This window comes from Protomyctophum parallelum (genome assembly GCF_964188405.1).
Source record: "Protomyctophum parallelum genome assembly, chromosome: 21".
Lineage (NCBI taxonomy): Eukaryota > Metazoa > Chordata > Actinopteri > Myctophiformes > Myctophidae > Protomyctophum > Protomyctophum parallelum.
Window position 1 is genome coordinate 4,968,052 of NC_139713.1, and position 19,807 is coordinate 4,987,858.

A 19,807-nucleotide genomic window follows, 5' to 3' on the forward strand; every position below is an offset into this window, starting at 1 on the left:
ATGACAACAAACAATATTTTGGGGCCGAAAAATTAGAAAGGAAAAAAAGGGCATGGAGAAATATTTCGTCGTTCCGAAGGGGGGACTGCAACGCTCTATTTCCTACAGCTTTAAGTCCAAAGATCTGAACGAACCCTTTAAACAGTAAGCCAAAGGGAATTCCCTGTGACTCGGGGGAGATGTTGGACTCTCAGGTCATCAGGATGAGGTGAGGCACTCTGCCACACTCACCCACCCTTTTGACCTCACAAGGGGATAAGATATCCCCACCACATTTAACCCATGGGACTTGAACCCGGGTCTCCCGTGTGGAGAGCCAACATCTTAACCACTAAGCCAAAGGGAACTCCCTCTGATTTGGGGTAAGATGTTAGACTTTTAATCCCAGCAGGCTGAGGTTGTGTTTGAGGCACACTGCTACATTTATAAATTATGGTGACTTAGTTTGGACTGAAGTTGCTTGCAAATATTGACTGATTTTTTGGGGCTTATTTCTAAAGTGTAGGTTTTTCTTTTTTTAATGTTCCGTTTATAAAAAAATTGTTTTTCACAAATATAAAAATAAATTGAGAAATACAAACAGAGTAACGTTTCGAAAGTGTAGTTGTGTCATTTGTTTATGTGTTCGGCCCACCATTTCTTTGGTTTAGTGTCAAGATTTGTCAACTCGGCTGTTGGCTTTGTCCGAGGCTTAAGGTCATTACACACTGGCGAATTGGCGACGCGATATATTCGTGCGAATAATTCGCATTTAAAAAAAAACAATTGAAGTCCATGCAAGCTTCCACATCAGTGGCGAATGTGCGAATGTGCGAAAATGCGACCATTTTCGCTTTTATTTGTTCGCTCTGGTGTCGTATTTTGCAGAGATTCGCAGGCGAACTGCAACATGCAATATTTCGCATTTTCAGATCGCTTATTCGCATCGCGTCGCTAATCCGCCAGTGTGTAATGACCTTTACAGATCTTTAAATAAATACTTTATGAAACATGTATGGGAAAAATGAATGGGAATTATTTCCTGGGGCCCTCTAAATAGGGGGCGGCACGCTCCTACAGCTTTAAGTCCAATAATCTGAACTAACCCTTTAAACAGTAAGCCAAAGGGAATTCCCTGTGACTCGGGGGAGATGTTGGACTCTCAGGTCATCAGGATGAGGTTGTGAGGCACTCTGCTACACTCACCCCCCCCCTTTTGACCTCACACGGGGAAAGTGCCTTGCATTATTTTAACCCATGGGACTTGAACCCGGGTCTCCCGTGTGGAGAGCCAACATCTTAACCACTAAGCCACAGGGAACTCCCTCTGATTTGGGGGAAGATGTTAGACTTTTAAGGTCAGCAGGCTGAGGTTGTGTGAGGCACTGCTACATTTATAAATTATGGTGACTTAGTTTGGACTTGTTTTTCTGAGAAGGTGCTTGCAAATAATTTACTGGTTTTTTTGGGCTTGTTTCTAAAGTGTAGTTGTTTATTTGGGCTTGTTTCTAAAGTATAGAGCGTCACAGTCCCGCCCCCTTTCATGACATTCCATTTATTTTTCCCATAGACGTTTCATAAAGTATTTATTTAAAGACCTTTTAAGCCTCAGACAAAGCCAACTCAGACCGTGACAACTCATGACAACAAACACAATTTTTTTGGGGGCCGAACAAATAATTAGAAAGAAGGGCAGGCCAGGGTACAACACTTTTATTTATTTTTTCCAAAAAGAGTGTTTATTGTCATGATTTGGCTTTGTCCGAGGCTTACAGCTCTTTAAATGAATACTTTTTGAAACGTCTATGGGAAAAATGAATGGGGAATTATTTCCTGCATGCTCTCGTCGTTCTAAAAGGGGACTTTAAGTCCCAAGATTCTGAACTAACCCTTTAAACAGTAAGCCAAAGGGAATTCCCTGTGGCTCGGGGGAGATGTTGGACTCTCAGGCCATCAGGATGAGGTTGTGAGGCACTCTGCTACACTCACCCACCATTTGACCTCACACGGGGAAAGGAACAGGCATTTAACCCATGGGACTTGAACCCGGGTCTCCCGTGTGGAGAGCCAAAATCTTAACCACTAAGCCACAGGGAAATCCCTCTGATTTTGGGGGAAGATGTTAAGACTTTTAGCAGACTGAGGTTGTTGAGGCACTGCTACGTTTAAATTATGGTGACTTAGTTTGAACTTGTTTTACTGTGAAGTTTCTTGCAAATATTGACTGTGCTTCTTTCTAAAGTATAAAGAGTGTCCCAGTCGCAGTCCCCGACGAGAGGCCCGGAAAATAATTCCCTGTTCATTTTCCCCATAGACTACAAAAAAAAGTATTTATTTAAAGACGTTTATGAAGCGGACAAAGCCAACTCGGCTCGTGACAAATCATGACAATAAACACAATGTTTTGGGCCTATCAAATAATTAGAAAGAAGGAAAAAAAGGGTAGGGTACAATTACCTTTTGTTTTGTTTTTCTTCTTTCTAATTCTTTGATCGGCCCAAAACATTGTGTTTATTGTCATGATTTGTCACGAGCCGAGTTGGCCTCGTCCGCGGAGTAAACGTCTTTAAATAAATACTTTTTGAAAAGTCTAGGGGGAAAATGAACGAATTCTGTTTTGTTCTTGTTTTTGCCTTCAGGTCTTTATTTCTATTACCGTAATTTCCGGACTATAAGCCGCACCTGAATATAAGCCGCACCAGCCAAATTTTGGGAAAATCCCATATACAAGCCGCACCGGACTATAAGCCGCAGCTACGTTAGCTCAGAGCCTGAGATGGCTCTGCGTTAGCTGTAAAAATCCATAGATTAGCCGCACCGTTGTATAAGCCGCAGGGTTCAAATCATGGGTAAAAAGCCGCGGCTTATAGTCCGGAAATTACGGTATATCAATTTCAGCAAGTTAAAAAAATTCAGGTGAATTTATAATTGTCATAATTGCACGCACGCACTAATCACAGACATTGCGCACACATGCTACAAAGCTGCTTCTAACTACCATAGCCGGCCGGCATAGAAGTGACTGTTTGTTGCATGTTTCCAAATTCCAACATTCATCATTCTGTACATCTGACTGCTTTCTGTAAACACGAAGCAATGCAGTAGTTTTGATTTAGATCTCTGTATTGATTCTTGAATAAGGTGTAAAAGTCAAGTATTGACTGATTCACCGTAAGTAACATGGCCATGCTGGAGTGAGCGAGTGTGAGTGAGCGAGTGGACCAGATTCTGGGTATTGGAATGTGGCCCACGTGAAGGTTCTGTCAGCCTCCTGTGTTAAGCTGACAGAATACCTTTACAACCCACTGTATTAATGGCAAGTAGGCTATTTGCAAACCTCTGAACTAACCCTGTACGCGAATATTGTATTCATAGGTGACCATTTCCTAGGGTGCGTTCGTTTCAACTCGCCGGCTACTAGTAGTAGCCAAGGAAAGCGCTGCCTGTGCTGGCGGAGCTTCACCTTCTAATACAAACACAAAACCTAATTCTGACAGCTGCCTCGGTAGTCTAGTGGACTACCACACTGACTTGCAATCCATGCTTCATGAGTTCAAATCCTGCTGCCGCCACACTTTTTTTTTTTCGCTGGACAATACTACTACCCTACCCCAAACCCCAAACCTAATACTACTACCCTACCCCAAACCCCAAACCTAATACTACTACCCTACCCCAAACCCCAAACCTAATACTACTACCCTACCCCAAACCCCAAACCTAATACTACTACCCTACCCCAAACCCCAAACCTAATACTACTACCCTACCCCAAACCCCAAACCTAATACTACTACCCTACCCCAAACCCCAAACCTAATACTACTACCCTACCCCAAACCCCAAACCTAATACTACTACCCTACCCCAAACCCCAAACCTAATACTACTACCCTACCCCAAACCCCAAACCTAATACTACTACCCTACCCCAAACCCCAAACCTAATACTACTACCCTACCCCAAACCCCAAACCTAATACTACTACCCTACCCCAAACCCCAAACCTAATACTACTACCCTACCCCAAACCCCAAACCTAATACTACTACCCTACCCCAAACCCCAAACCTAATACTACTACCCTACCCCAAACCCCAAACCTAATACTACTACCCTACCCCAAACCCCAAACCTAATACTACTACCCTACCCCAAACCCCAAACCTAATACTACTACCCTACCCCAAACCCCAAACCTAATACTACTACCCTACCCCAAACCCCAAACCTAATACTACTACCCTACCCCAAACCCCAAACCTAATACTACTACCCTACCCCAAACCCCAAACCTAATACTACTACCCTACCCCAAACCCCAAACCTAATACTACTACCCTACCCCAAACCCCAAACCTAATACTACTACCCTACCCCAAACCCCAAACCTAATACTACTACCCTACCCCAAACCCCAAACCTAATACTACTACCCTACCCCAAACCCCAAACCTAATACTACTACCCTACCCCAAACCCCAAACCTAATACTACTACCCTACCCCAAACCCCAAACCTAATACTACTACCCTACCCCAAACCCCAAACCTAATACTACTACCCTACCCCAAACCCCAAACCTAATACTACTACCCTACCCCAAACCCCAAACCTAATACTACTACCCTACCCCAAACCCCAAACCTAATACTACTACCCTACCCCAAACCCCAAACCTAATACTACTACCCTACCCCAAACCCCAAACCTAATACTACTACCCTACCCCAAACCCCAAACCTAATACTACTACCCTACCCCAAACCCCAAACCTAATACTACTACCCTACCCCAAACCCCAAACCTAATACTACTACCCTACCCCAAACCCCAAACCTAATACTACTACCCTACCCCAAACCCCAAACCTAATACTACTACCCTACCCCAAACCCCAAACCTAATACTACTACCCTACCCCAAACCCCAAACCTAATACTACTACCCTACCCCAAACCCCAAACCTAATACTACTACCCTACCCCAAACCCCAAACCTAATACTACTACCCTACCCCAAACCCCAAACCTAATACTACTACCCTACCCCAAACCCCAAACCTAATACTACTACCCAAACCCCAAACCCCACACCTAAACATAACCACAAGGACGACGCAACACATGTCGGACCAAAGCAAACTTTACTTTATGGACATAAAAAAAGATGGCGTGAGCAGCATTCGAACAGCATTCGAACCCAGGAGGTATGGATTGAAAGTCTATTGCCCAACGAGCCACGCTACAAGCTGGCTGCTAGAATGTTTGAGAATGCTGAAAACAGTATTTCTTACAGGAATAGAACACCACTAAGCCAAAGGGAATTCCCTGTGACTCGGGGGAGATGTTGGACTCTCAGGTCATCAGGATGAGGTTGTGAGGCACTCTGCTACACTCACCCACCATTTGACCTCACACAGGGTTTATAGTGCAGGTAGGCAACCCATGGGACTTGAACCCGGGTCTCCCATGTGGAGAGCCAACATCTTAACCACTAAGCCAAAGGGAACTCCCTCTGATTTGGGGGAAGATGGTAGACTTTTATTTGTGAGCCACACACTGCTACATTTATGAATTATGGCGACTTAGTTTGGACTCTTTTTTTCTGTGAAGTTGCTTGCAAATATTGACTGTGCTTTTCTGAGCACGTCGGCCAGATTCCTGGAAAAGCTTGACCCAGCGGCATTCTGCCGCGTGGGAGGAGCTTCATTTCCATCCATTCCAAACCCGGAAGAGACGCCGGCAGACAGCTTCTTTTGGCTGCGCATGGAGGTTCAGGTGTGCCCAGGCTGTCTGAGGGAGAGCTGCAGGGCCCTTTGTGGAGCCTGTTGCAGTTCACAACTATCAGTTTGGGTTGTTTTGTTCCCTTGTTTTTGCCTTCAGGTCTTTATTTCTATTATCAATTTTTGCTAGTTTAAAAATGTCATGTTAATTTATAATTGTACTAATTGTATATACACGCGGGCACTGACTGTGCACGCACACTCACTAATCAGGGACATTGTGCACACATGCTACAAAGCTGCTTCTATAACTAACATGGGGAAGTGTGAGGACATGGGTGGATTTAACCCATGGGACTTGAACCCGGGTCTCCCGTGTGGAGAGCCAACATCTTAACCACTAAGCCAAAGGGAACTCCCATTGATTTGGGGTAAGATGTTAGACTTTTAAGGCCAGCAGGCTGAGGTTGTGTTTGAGGCACACTGCTACATTTATAAATTATGGTCACTTAGTTTGGACTGAAGTTGCTTGCAAATATTGACTGCTTTTTTGGGCTTGTTTCTAAAGTGTAGTTTTTTTTTTTAATGTTCTGTTTATACATTTTTTGTTTTTTACAAATATAGAAGTAAATTGAGAAATACAAACAGAGTAACATTTCTAAAGTGTAGTTGTTTATTTGGGCTACTTTCTAAGTATAGCCAACAGCCGAGTTGACAAATCATGAAAATTTGGGCCGAACAAATAATTAGAAAGAAGGGCAGGCCAGGGTACAACACTCTTTTTGTTTTTGTTTTCTTCTTTCTAATTCGGCCCACCATTTTTTTTGGTTTATTGTCATGATTTGTCAACTCGGCTGTTGGCTTTGTCCGAGGCTTACAGATCTTTAAATAAATACTTTATGAAACATCTATGGGGAAAAATGAATGGGAAATTATTTCCTGGTGCCCTCGTCGTATTAAAAGGGGGCGGCACGCTCCTACAGCTTTAAGTCCAATAATCTGAACTAACCCTTTTAAACAGTAAGCCAAAGGGAATTCCCTGTGACTCGGGGGAGATGTTGGACTCTCAGGCCATCAGGATGAGGTTGTGAGGCACTCTGCTACCCACCATTTGACCTCACACAGGGAATAGACAGGAGCATTTAACCCATGGGACTTGAACCCGGGTCTCCCGTGTGGAGAGTCAACATCTTAACCACTAAGCCACAGGGAACTCCCTGTGATTTGGGGGAAGATGTTAGACTTTTAGGCCAGCAGGCTGACGTTGTTGTGAGGCACTGCTACGTTTATAAATGATGGCGACTTATTGTCTCCACCAGGCCGAAGGCATGGGGAGAGAGTATGTTTTGCACACTAAGCCAAAGGAAATTCCCTGTGACTCGGGGGAGATGTTAGACTCTCAGGCCATCAGGATGAGGCTGTGAGGCACTCTGCTACACTCACCCACCATTACCCTCACACGGGGATTCGTACCACTCATTCAACCCATGGGACTTGAACCCGGGTCTCCCATGTGGAGAGCCAACATCTTAACCACTAAGCCACAGGGAACTCCCTCTGATTTGTGGTAAGATGTTAGACTTATAAGGCCAGCAGGATGAGGTTGTGAGGCAACGCTATATTTATAAATTATGGTGACTTAGTTTGGACAGGGAGCAACATGGTGTCCACCGTACGGTCTTCGCTTCTCGTCCTCTTTAGGGTTTAGGGTTACCCCCTTTCTGAAACCAGCTCCTCGCCACTTGCCCTCGATATGCGCGTTCAGGCGAGGCTGCGCCATATTAAGTGTCGTCCGAAACCAAGCAGCCTTGAGTGGAAGTGGCTTATAAAGCCCTCAAGAGCGAGTCTGTGCCGATCTAGACTCGATTGCCTTGTGCAGCCCTGCTCTCTGTCCGCATGGAAACCACGACCTACAAATGGAAGTACCACCACAAATAAATTATAAATAAACTGCTCCTAAACAATCTTCATCTGATGCAGAATAGACAACGCCTCCAACTGATGTTCACAAGGGCTCTTTATTTACCCCACCGTGAAAAACTATAAATGAAACCACACAAACAAAACAACTTTTAACAATGATTTATGAACACCATGGATGTATATTACATGTCATTTTTGACAGTCATGCTGTATTTCCTTTTTCCATATTAATGAAATCCACATGTCACACAAACATACACGATGCAATGCAATAATTATAAGTGTACAAACAAAATAACAGGTAACGCAATTGCATGATGGTAACCATGGCAACGATGCCAACGAATAGTGTCTGTTTCCTGTTTCTGCACAAGGAGGGCTAGTGTATTTCCAAACAGTTTTTTATACCCAGCACCCTAATCAAGGGAACTTGATTCAGCTGGAGGGGCACTTCCTGACGAGGGAACCTCCCGAGAGCACTTCAAGTCAAGGGACTGGTTTCAGAAAGGGCCTAAATTAGAGTCCTTGGTGCCCTCGTCGTTCTGAAAGGGGGCGGGACTGGGACGCTCCATTTCCTACAGCTTTAAGTCCAAAAACCTAAACTAACCCTTTTAAACAGTAAGCCAAAGGGAATTCCCTGTGACTCGGGGGAGATGTTGGACTCTCAGGTCATCAGGATGAGGTTGCGAGGCACTCTGCTACACTCACCCACCCTTTGACCTCACACGGGGAAAGGCGCCAGTATTTCAACCCATGGGACTTGAACCCGGGTCTCCCGTGTGGAGAGCCAACATCTTAACCACTAAGCCACAGGGAACTCCCTCTGATTTGGGGGGAAATGTTAGAGTCTTAGGCCAGCAGGCTGATGTATTGTGAGCCACTGCTATATTTATAAGGCTTAGTTTGGACTTAGGTTAGTTTTTCAGGGTAAGGGTTAGGGTTAGTTTGGACTTGTTTTTCTGTAAAGTTTCTTGCAAATATTGACTGTGCATTTTTTGGGTCTTGTTTCTAAAGTGTAGTTGTTTATTTGGGCTTCTTTCTAAAGTATAGAGCGTCACAGTCCCGCCCCCTTTCATGACGACGACAGACCTGGAAACGCATTTCCCATAAATTTTTCCCATAGACGTTTCATAAAGTATTTATTTAAAGACCTTTTAAGCCTCAGACAAAGCCAACTCATGACAACAAACACAATCTTTTGGGGCCGAACAAATAATTAGAAAGGGAAAAAAGGGCATGGAGAAATATTTCCTGGTGCCCTCGTCGTTCTGAAAGGGGGGCGGGACTGCAACGTTCTATTTCCTACAGTTTAAGTCCAAAAATCCCAATGTTCCCTTGTTTTTGCCTTCAGGTCCCTGCCAATTACAATATAATGTTTGGGGGTCCTTGATGTGAAATAGTTTGAGAACCACTGATATAGAAACCTGTCAGACAGAATCAGACAGAAAACTGATTTAATTAATTAATCAGCCAACTTAAACAGTAAGCCAAAGGGAATTCCCTGTGACTCGGGGGAGATGTTGGACTCTCAGGCCGTCACCCACCATTTGACCTCACACGGGGATCGTCGGCCAAATTCAACCCATGGGACTTGAACCCGGGTCTCCCGTGTGGAGAGCCAACATCTTAACCACTAAGCCACAGGGAACTCCCTCTGATTTGGGGTAAGATGTTAGACTTTTAAGGCTAGCAGGCTGAGGTTGTGTTTGAGGCACACTGCTACATTTATAAATTATGGTCACTTAGTTTGGACTGAAGTTGCTTGCAAATATTGACTGCTTTTTTTGGGCTTGTTTCTAAAGTGTAGTTGTTTATTCGGGCTACTTTCTAAAGTATAGCCAACAGCCGAGTTGACAAATCATGAAAACAAAAGAAAATTGGGCCGAACAAATAATTATAAAGAAGGGCAGGCCAGGGTACAACACTCTTTTTGTTTTTGTTTTCTTCTTTCTAATTATGTGTTCGGCCCACCATTTTTTATGTTTAGTGTCATGATTTGTCAACTCAGCTGTTGGCTTTGTCCGAGGCTTACAGATCTTTAAATAAATATTTTATGAAACATCTATGGGGAAAAAAGAATGGGGAATTATTTCCTGATGCCCTCGTCGTATTAAAAGGGGGCGGCACGCTCCTACAGCTTTAAGTCCAATAATCTGAACTAACCCTTTTAAACAGTAAGCCAAAGGGAATTCCCTGTGACTCGGGGGAGATGTTGGACTCTCAGGTCATCAGGATGAGGTTGTGAGGCACTCTGCTACACTCACCCACCCTTTGACCTCACACGGGGAAGGTATCACGGAATTTAACCCATGGGACTTGAACCCGGGTCTCCCATGTGGAGAGCCAACATCTTAACCACTAAGCCACAGGGAACTCCCTCTGATTTGGGGGAAGATGTTAGACTCTTAGGCCAGCAGGCTGAGGTATTGTGAGCCACTGCTATATTTATAAGGATTAGTTTGGATGTGCTTTTTTGGGGGCTTGTTTCTAAAGAGTAGTTGTTTATTTGGGCTTCTTTCTAGAGCATCACAGTCCCGCCCCCTTCCATGACGAGGACAGACATGGAAAAGCATTTCCCATTCATTTTTCCCATAGACGTTTCATAAAGTATTTATTTAAAGACCTTTTAAGCCTCAGACAAAGCCAACTCATGACAACAAACACAATCCTTTGGGGCCGAACAAATAATTAGAAAGGAAAAAAAGGGCATGGTGAAATATTTCCTGGTGCCCTCGTCGTTCCGAAGGGGGGCGGGACTGCAACGCTCCATTTCCTACAGTTTAAGTCCAAAAGTCTGAACTAACCCTTTAAACAGTAAGCCAAAGGGAATTCCCTGTGACTCGGGGGAGATGTTGGACTCTCAGGTCATCAGGATGAGGCTGTGAGGCACTCTGCTACACTCACCCACCATTTGACCTCACACGGGGAATTGTCCTTTTTGCATAACCCATGGGACTTGAACCCGGGTCTCCCATGTGGAGAGCCAACATCTTAACCACTAAGCCAAAGGGAACTCCCTCTGATTTGGGGGAAGATGTTAGACTTTTAGTTGTGAGCCACACACTGCTACATTTATGAATTACAGCGACTTAGTTTGGAGTTGTTTTTCTGTGAAGGTGCTTGCAAATATTGACTGTGCTTTTCTGAGCACGTCGGCCAGATTCCTGGAAAAGCTTGCCCCAGCGGCATTCTGCCGCGTGGGAGGAGCTTCATTTCCATCCACCAGCTGTCTAAAAACCCGGAAGAGACGCCGGCAGACAGCTTCTTTTGGCTGCGCATGGAGGTTCAGGTGTGCCCAGGCTGTCTGAGGGAGAGCTGCAGGGCCCTTTGTGGAGCCTGTTGCAGTTCACAACTATCAGTTTGGGTTGTTTTGTTCCCTTGTTTTTTGACTTCCCTTGACTTTACTTCTATCATCAGTTTTTGCTAGTTTAAAAATTTCATGTTAATTTATAATTGTAGGCACACACACACACACACACACACACACACACACACACACACACACACACACACACACACACACACACACACACACACACACACACACACACACACACACACACACACACACACACACACACACACACACACACACACACACACACACACACACACACACACACACACACACACACACACACACACACACACACACACACACACACACGGCCGGCCGGCCGGCATAGAAGAAGTGACTGTTTGGAAGTGACTGTTTGTTGCATATTTCCAACATTCATCATTCTGTACATCTGATGGCTTTCTGGAACAGTAGTTTTACATATAATGTGTGGGGGTCCTTGACATGAAATAGTTTGAGAACCACTGATATAGAAATATTGTTCTTTCCAGAAAACTGTCTGATTTAGAAGCCTTTTTTTTAGAATCAGCCTTGGGTCTAAACAGTAAACCAAAGGGAATTCCCTGTGACTCGGGGGAGATGTTGGACTCTCAGGTCATCAGGATGAGGCTGTGAGGCACTCTGCTACACTCACCCACCATTTGACCTCACACAGGGATAATTGGACGGCATTAACCCATGGGACTTGAACCCGGGTCTCCCGTGTGGAGAGCCAACATCTTAACAACTAAGCCACAGGGAACTCCCTCTGATTTGGAGGAAGATGTTAGAGTTTTAGGCCAGCAGACTGAGGTTGTGAGGCACAGCTACATTTATAAATTATGGTGACTTAGGGCCGATTCATACTCCTATTTTAGAGCCGAATAAAAGTCGGTTCGGCGCTGTAAAGCCTACAATTTAACGTCATTTGAGGTTCGGGGGGGGCGGGTACCGTCCTAAAGTCGGCTCTTCGGTGCTACTGAAAATTTCTGACAAGCCGAAATGGCACTGCAGCGCCGAAACAGCGGTAAAATAGGAGTATGAATCGGCCCTTAGTTTGGACTTGTTTTTCTGTGAAGTTTCTTGCAAATATTGACTGTGCTTTTTTGGGGCTTGTTGTCTAAAGTGTACAATATGTTTTTCCCTTTTTTACTCTATTTAACCCATTTAGGCCCGACGTCGAAATTAAAAATAAGTCTTGTAAATCCTGACAGTGAAATATCTATATCAGCGGTGCTCAATATTTCATGGACCCCAAAAACTATATGTAATTGGCCGCCGACCCCCCCATCTGAAAATATGTTAAGATTTTAGTTAAAAACGTTCGCTGTGATAGAATATATATTCAAAGATTTCAGGCACATTTTCACGATTTTTCTAAAATAGCAGACCTACAAGCTTGTAGCGCGGCACTCTGTGCCACACTATGAGCTTGTAGATCTGCTATTTTTCAAAAGCTAAAGCATAACAAAATGCTTAAAACACCAAAAGGGGTTCCAATACCCAAAGTCTCGGCCACTCGGTCACTCCAGCGTGGTGATGTTACGGTGAAATTGGTGACCTGCTGAAATATGCAATGCTCGTGTAAAAAAATTAAGTGTTGTACACTGCCCTTTTTGTCTTCTTTCTAATTATTTGTTCGGCCCAATGTTTCTTTTTTTTGACAAATTGTCCAAGGCTTAAATGTCTTTAATTGAATACTTTATGAAACGTCTATGGGGAAAACATGTATGGGGAATTATTTCTTGGTGCCCTCCAAGGACTATATCTAAAGACTGCGCATGTTTCTTTCCTTCCAGGGAGCAACATGGTGTCCACCGTACGGTCTTCGCTTCTCGTCCTCTTTAGGGTTAGGGTTACCCCCTTTCTGAAACCAGCTCCTCGCCACTCGCCCTACACACTCGCCCTCGATGTGTGCGTTCACGTGAGGCTGCGCCATATTAAGTGTCGTCCGAAACCAAGCAGCCTTGAGTGGAAGTGGCTTATAAAGCCCTCAAGAGCGAGTCTGTGCCGATCTAGACTCGATTGCCTTGTGCAGCCCTGCTCTCTGTCCGCATGGAAACCGCGACCTACAAATGGAAGAACCACCACAAATAAATGATAAATAAACTCCTCCTAAACAATCTTCATCTGATGCAGAATAGACAACGCCTCCAACTGATGTTCACAAGGGCTCTTTATTTACCTACTATAACTACAAACTTAAAAACAGGTAACGCAATTGCATGATGGTAACCATGGCAACGATGAATGGTGTCTGTTTCCTGTTTCTGCACAAGGAGGGCTAGTGTATTTCCAAACAGTTTTTTATACCCAGCACCCTAATCAAGGGAACTTGATTCAGCTGGAGGGGCACTTCCTGACGAGGGAACCTCCTGAGCGCACTTCAAGTCAAGGGACTGGTTTCAGAAAGGGCCTAAATTAGAGTCCTTGGTGCCCTCGTCGTTCTGAAAGGGGGCGGGACTGGGACGCTCCATTTTCTACAGCTTTAAGTTATGAAACATCTATGGGGAAAAATGAATGGGGAATTATTTCCTGGTGCCCTCGTCGTATTAAAAGGGGGCGGCACGCTCCTACAGCTTTAAGTCCAATAATCTGAACTAACCCTTTTAAACAGTAAGCCAAAGGGAATTCCCTGTGACTCGGGGGAGATGTTGGACTCTCAGGTCATCAGGATGAGGTTGTGAGGCACTCTGCTACACTCACCCACCATTTGACCTCACACGGGGATCTGCCACATTTAACCCATGGGACTTGAACCCGGGTCTCCCGTGTGGAGAGCCAACATCTTAACCACTAAGCCACAGGGAACTCCCTCTGATTTGGGGGAAGATGTTAGACTCTTAGGCCAGCAGACTGAGGTTGTGTTTGAGGCACACTGCTACCTGTACATTTATAAATTATGGTGACTTAGTTTGGACTTGTTTTTCTGTGAAGGTGCTTGCAAATATTGACTGTGCTTTTTTTGGGCTAGTTTCTAAAGTGTAGTTGTTTATTTGGGCTTGTTTCTAAAGTGTAGTTGTTTATTTGGGCTTGTTTCTAAAGTGTAGTTGTTTATTTGGGCTTGTTTCTAAAGTGTAGTTGTTTTTTTGGGCTTGTTTCTAAAGTGTAGTTGTTTATTTGGGCTTCTTTCTAAAGTATAGAGCGTCACAGTTCCGCCCCCTTTCATGACGACGACAGACCCGGAAAAGCATTCCCCATTCATTTTTCCCATAGACGTTTCATAAAGTATTTATTTAAAGACCTTTTAAGCCTCAGACAAAGCCAACTCATGACAACAAACACAATCTTTTGGGGCCGAACAAATAATTAGAAAGGAAAAAAAGGGCATGGAGAAATATTTCGTCGTTCTGAAGGGGGGCGGGACTGCAACGCTCTATTTCCTACAGCTTTAAGTCCAAAGATCTGAACGAACCATTTAAACAGTAAGCCAAAGGGAATTCCCTGTGACTCGGGGGAGATGTTAGACTTTCAGGCCATCAGGATGAGGTGAGGCACTCTGCCACACTCACCCACCCTTTGACCTCACACAGGGCTATTCTCAGGGAATGGCACCACAATTTAACCCATGGGACTTGAACCCGGGTCTCCCGTGTGGAGAGCCAACATCTTAACCACTAAGCCACAGGGAACTCCCTCCGATTTGGGGGAAGATGTTAGAGTCTTAGGTTGAGTTTGAGGCACACTGCTACATTTATAAATTATGGTGACTTAGTTTGGACTTGTTTTTCTGTGAAGGTGCTTGCAAATATTTACTCTGCTTTTGTTTGGGCTTGTTTCTAAAGTGTAGTAGTTTATATGGGCTTGTTTCTAAAGTGTAGTTGTTTATTTTGGCTTGTTTCTAAAGTGTAGTTGTTTATTTGGGCTTGTTTCTAAACTGTAGTTGTTTATTTGGGCTTGTTTCTAAAGTGTAGTTGTTTATTTGGGCTTGTTTCTAAAGTATAGTTGCCATTTTAGCAGTTTTGGCAGTTCTGATATCGTTTTTCATTGACCCATTGTTTTAAGCATTATGTTATACTTTAGCTATTGAAAAATAGCAGATCTACAAGCTCATAGGAGCTCATACGAGCTTGTAGATCTCCTGTTTAAAAAAGAAATGAAAATCTGGCGCAGATGTTTGAATATATATTCTTTCAGAGCGAATGTTTTTAACTCAAATCTTTGCTTCTGGGGGGGTCCCTGGAACAACATATTTTCAGATGGGGGTCGGCGGCCAATTACTAATAATTGTTTGAGCACCAGTGACATAGAAACATGGGGTTTTCAGAAAACTCTCAGGCCTAAAGTCACAACTGCTGCAACAACTGAACATTTGTTCAAAGATTGTTGGACAACAACTTCAGAAACTTTATACATCCACATATGATAACAGCATCCTAAGGTTAGCAAGGAATATCACCTCTAATACTAAGCATGTGTTGTATGGAGAATATAGGCTGCTACCTTCAGGAAGGAGATATGGTGTACCAGCATACAATAAGGTCAGACTAAAGAGGTCCTTTGTCCACCAGTCGACCTTGAGGCTTAATCAGGAGTTGTAGTAGCCACAGGATAATCTAAGCGGTGGATATATGTCTTAATGTATGTAAATTGTCTTGTTCTTTGTGTCATGTCAAATGTGTGTATATGTGTTCTGCATACTTGGCTGCTGTGTCACAAGACAAATTTCAGTGTGAACTGACATTAAAGTACTATGTCATATCATATCATTTAGAAGGCATTTGTAGAATCGTCTTCAGGTCTACATGGGTTAAATTCGGCAATATGGTAGACAGAGGGCTGTGAGGATCTGATCGCTCGCAGTCATTCGTCAAAAGACCTTTTGACCTTTTTAGAACTCCCAGTGAGTAAATTGTTATGATTTGCTCCATCCACATTTTTTGGGCCACGTCAGAGAAATCACATTTCCATCCATGAGTCTGATCTCTGGTTACGGTTGCGGGACTACAGCGTTGACAGACAACCCGTTCAGCCAATCAGCGCAACCCAAAATAAACCCTGATCTCCAGTCTACCTATGGGGTGCTACGCCATGTCAACCACCAGGGGGGGCAGTCAGACAGATATTTCGTGAAGCCACTAAGGAAATCGGGACTTCCTGAAAGTTCATATAATGGCCTGTTGTGGCAAAAAACCCATAGCCCCATAGAGGCCCATGTATTTGGGCCCAACTTCACCTAGACTGTATTACCTTAATAAACATGGTCATGAATACTTTCTGCTTCCAGTCACTAGTTTAAAGTCTCATTTCTCATGTCATAATATTCTTTTTGGAAAATTATGGTCCCATTTATAAAAATAATTACCATAAAGTCGCGTATGTTCTGAGGGGCGTGGCTACCGTTACAGTCTATGAACGGGAGCCACCCCCCGTTCAAGTCAAAATAAAAACCAACTAAGAAGAAGGGGGGGGGGAAGTCCCGCCTCGTTGTCTGGGCCAGCCAATGGCCAAGCTGGGCCCAAACGGATCTAGAAAGATGGCGATTTACAATACAAGGACTGACAGGCTTCATTTTACGTCCATATCAGACCCGGCGAACATTTTGTCCATATTTTTTTACAGTCTATGTCAACCACACAGAGATTAGATGCTTTGTGCGCATGCACGTGCGTGCGTGCGTGCATGCGTGTGTGTGTGGTGGAGGTGTAGTGTGTGCGTTACCTTTAGATAGAGCGGTTCGTTCAGACTGTGTGTGTGTGTGTGTGTGTGTGTGTGTGTGTGGTGGAGGTGTAGTGTGTGTGTGTGTGTGCGTGGTGCGTTACCTTTAGATAGAGCGGTTCGTTCAGGCTGTGTGTGTGTGTGTGTGTGTGTGTGTGTGGTGGAGGTGTAGTGTGTGTGTGTGTGTGCGTGGTGCGTTACCTTTAGATAGAGCGGTTCGGTCAGGCTGTGTGTGTGCATGGTGGAGGTGTAGTGTGTGTGTGTGTGTGTGTGTGTGTGTGTGTGTGGTGGAGGTGTAGTGTGTAGTGTGTGTGTGTGCATGGTGGAGGTGTAGTGTGTGTGTGTGTGTGTGTGTGTGTGTGTGTGTGTGTGCATGGTGGAGGTGTAGTGTGTGTGTGTGTGTGTGTGTGCGTGCGTTACCTTTAGATAGAGCGGTTCGTTCAGACTGTGTGTGTGTGTGGTGCGTTACCTTTAGATAGAGCGGTTCGTTCAGACTGTGTGTGTGTGTGTGTGCGTGGTGGAGGTGTAGTGTGTGTGTGTGTGTGTGTGTGTGTGTGCGTGCGTTACCTTCAGATAGAGCGGTTCGGTCAGGCTGTCGATCACCAGAGAGGTCCTCTCGTCCCACACCGGGTTCAGGTTCTTATGGACCGTTTTGCTGCGGAACACCTCCTTGCCGTTCAGTTTCATCTTCACGTACGGGTCGCTGGTACCTGGAACACCAACAAGTATACTGTCAGGGTCGCTGGTACCTGGAACACCATAAACATACTGTCAGGGTCACTGGTACCTGGAACACCAAACACTAAACTGTCAGGGTCACTGGTACCTGGAACACCAACAACATACTGTCAGGGTCACTGGTACCTGGAACACCAAACACTAAACTGTCAGGGTCACTGGTACCTGGAACACCAACAACATACTGTCAGGGTCACTGGTACCTGGAACACCATAAACATACTGTCAGGGTCACTGGTACCTGGAACACCAAACACTAAACTGTCAGGGTCACTGGTACCTGGAACACCAACAACATACTGTCAGGGTCACTGGTACCTGGAACACCAAAAACATACTGTCAGGGTCACTGGTACCTGGAACACCAACAACATACTGTCAGGGTCACTGGTACCTGGAACACCATAAACATACTGTCAGGGTCACTGGTACCTGGAACACCAACAACATACTGTCAGGGTCACTGGTACCTGGAACACCAAAAACATACTGTCAGGGTCACTGGTACCTGGAACACCATACACATACTGTCAGGGTCACTGGTACCTGGAACACCAACAACATACTGTCAGGGTCGCTGGTACCTGGAACACCAACAACATACTGTCAGGGTCGCTGGTACCTGGAACACCATAAACATACTGTCAGGGTCGCTGGTACCTGGAACACCATAAACATACTGTCAGGGTCGCTGGTACCTGGAACACCATAAACATACTGTCAGGGTCACTGGTACCTGGAACACCATAAACATACTGTCAGGGTCACTGGTACCTGGAACACCATAAACATACTGTCAGGGTCACTGGTACCTGGAACACCAAAAACATACTGTCAGGGTCGCTGGTACCTGGAACACCATAAACATACTGTCAGGGTCACTGGTACCTGGAACACCATAAACATACTGTCAGGGTCGCTGGTACCTGGAACACCAACAACATACTGTCAGGGTCACTGGTACCTGGAACACCATAAACATACTGTCAGGGTCACTGGTACCTGGAACACCAACAACATACTGTCAGGGTCGCTGGTACCTGGAACACCAACAACATACTGTCAGGGTCGCTGGTACCTGGAACACCATAAACATACTGTCAGGGTCACTGGTACCTGGAACACCAACAACATACTGTCAGGGTCACTGGTACCTGGAACACCAACAACATACTGTCAGGGTCGCTGGTACCTGGAACACCATAAACATACTGTCAGGGTCACTGGTACCTGGAACACCAACAACATACTGTCAGGGTCGCTGGTACCTGGAACACCATAAACATACTGTCAGGGTCGCTGGTACCTGGAACACCATAAACATACTGTCAGGGTCGCTGGTACCTGGAACACCATAAACATACTGTCAGGGTCACTGGTACCTGGAACACCATAAACATACTGTCAGGGTCACTGGTACCTGGAACACCATAAACATACTGTCAGGGTCGCTGGTACCTGGAACACCATAAACATACTGTCAGGGTCGCTGGTACCTGGAACACCAACAACATACTGTCAGGGTCACTGGTACCTGGAACACCAACAACATACTGTCAGGGTCACTGGTACCTGGAACACCATAAACATACTGTCAGGGTCACTGGTACCTGGAACACCATAAACATACTGTCAGGGTCACTGGTACCTGGAACACCATACACATACTGTCAGGGTCGCTGGTACCTGGAACACCAACAACATACTGTCAGGGTCGCTGGTACCTGGAACACCAACAACATACTGTCAGGGTCGCTGGTACCTGGAACACCAACAACATACTGTCAGGGTCACTGGTACCTGGAACACCAACAACATACTGTCAGGGTCGCTGGTACCTGGAACACCAACAACATACTGTCAGGGTCGCTGGTACCTGGAACACCATAAACATACTGTCAGGGTCACTGGTACCTGGAACACCAACAACATACTGTCAGGGTCGCTGGTACCTGGAACACCATAAACATACTGTCAGGGTCACTGGTACCTGGAACACCATAAACATACTGTCAGGGTCGCTGGTACCTGGAACACCAACAACATACTGTCAGGGTCGCTGGTACCTGGAACACCAACAAGTATACTGTCAGGGTCACTGGTACCTGGAACACCAACAACATACTGTCAGGGTCACTGGTACCTGGAACACCAAACACTAAACTGTCACAGTTTCATCTTCAGCTCCAGAGCATTTATATGTTTACTCATGATCAGAGCTTCCGTTGCTCCAGACTGTACGACGGAAGCATTTATATTTTACTCATGATCAGAGCTTCCGTTGCTCCAGACTGTATGACGGAAGCATTTATATTCTACTCATGATCAGAGCTTCCGTTGCTCCAGACTGTATGACGGAAGCATTTATATTCTACTCATGATCAGAGCTTCCGTTGCTCCAGACTGTATGACGGAAGCATTTATATTTTACTCATGATCAGAGCTT

At 45.0% G+C, this 19,807-nt stretch overlaps 1 protein-coding gene across 1 annotated transcript in view; it reads right to left on the bottom strand.

The window, feature by feature from the left end:
• Window positions 1-19,807, bottom strand: part of mctp1b (multiple C2 domains, transmembrane 1b) — a 114,068-nt gene that overhangs the window by 66,314 nt on the left and 27,947 nt on the right. Inside the window, exon 3 of the mRNA XM_083793825.1 lies at window positions 17,191-17,333. Coding sequence (XP_083649951.1) covers window positions 17,191-17,333 — 143 coding nt within the window. The remainder of the gene's footprint in view (window positions 1-17,190; window positions 17,334-19,807) is intronic.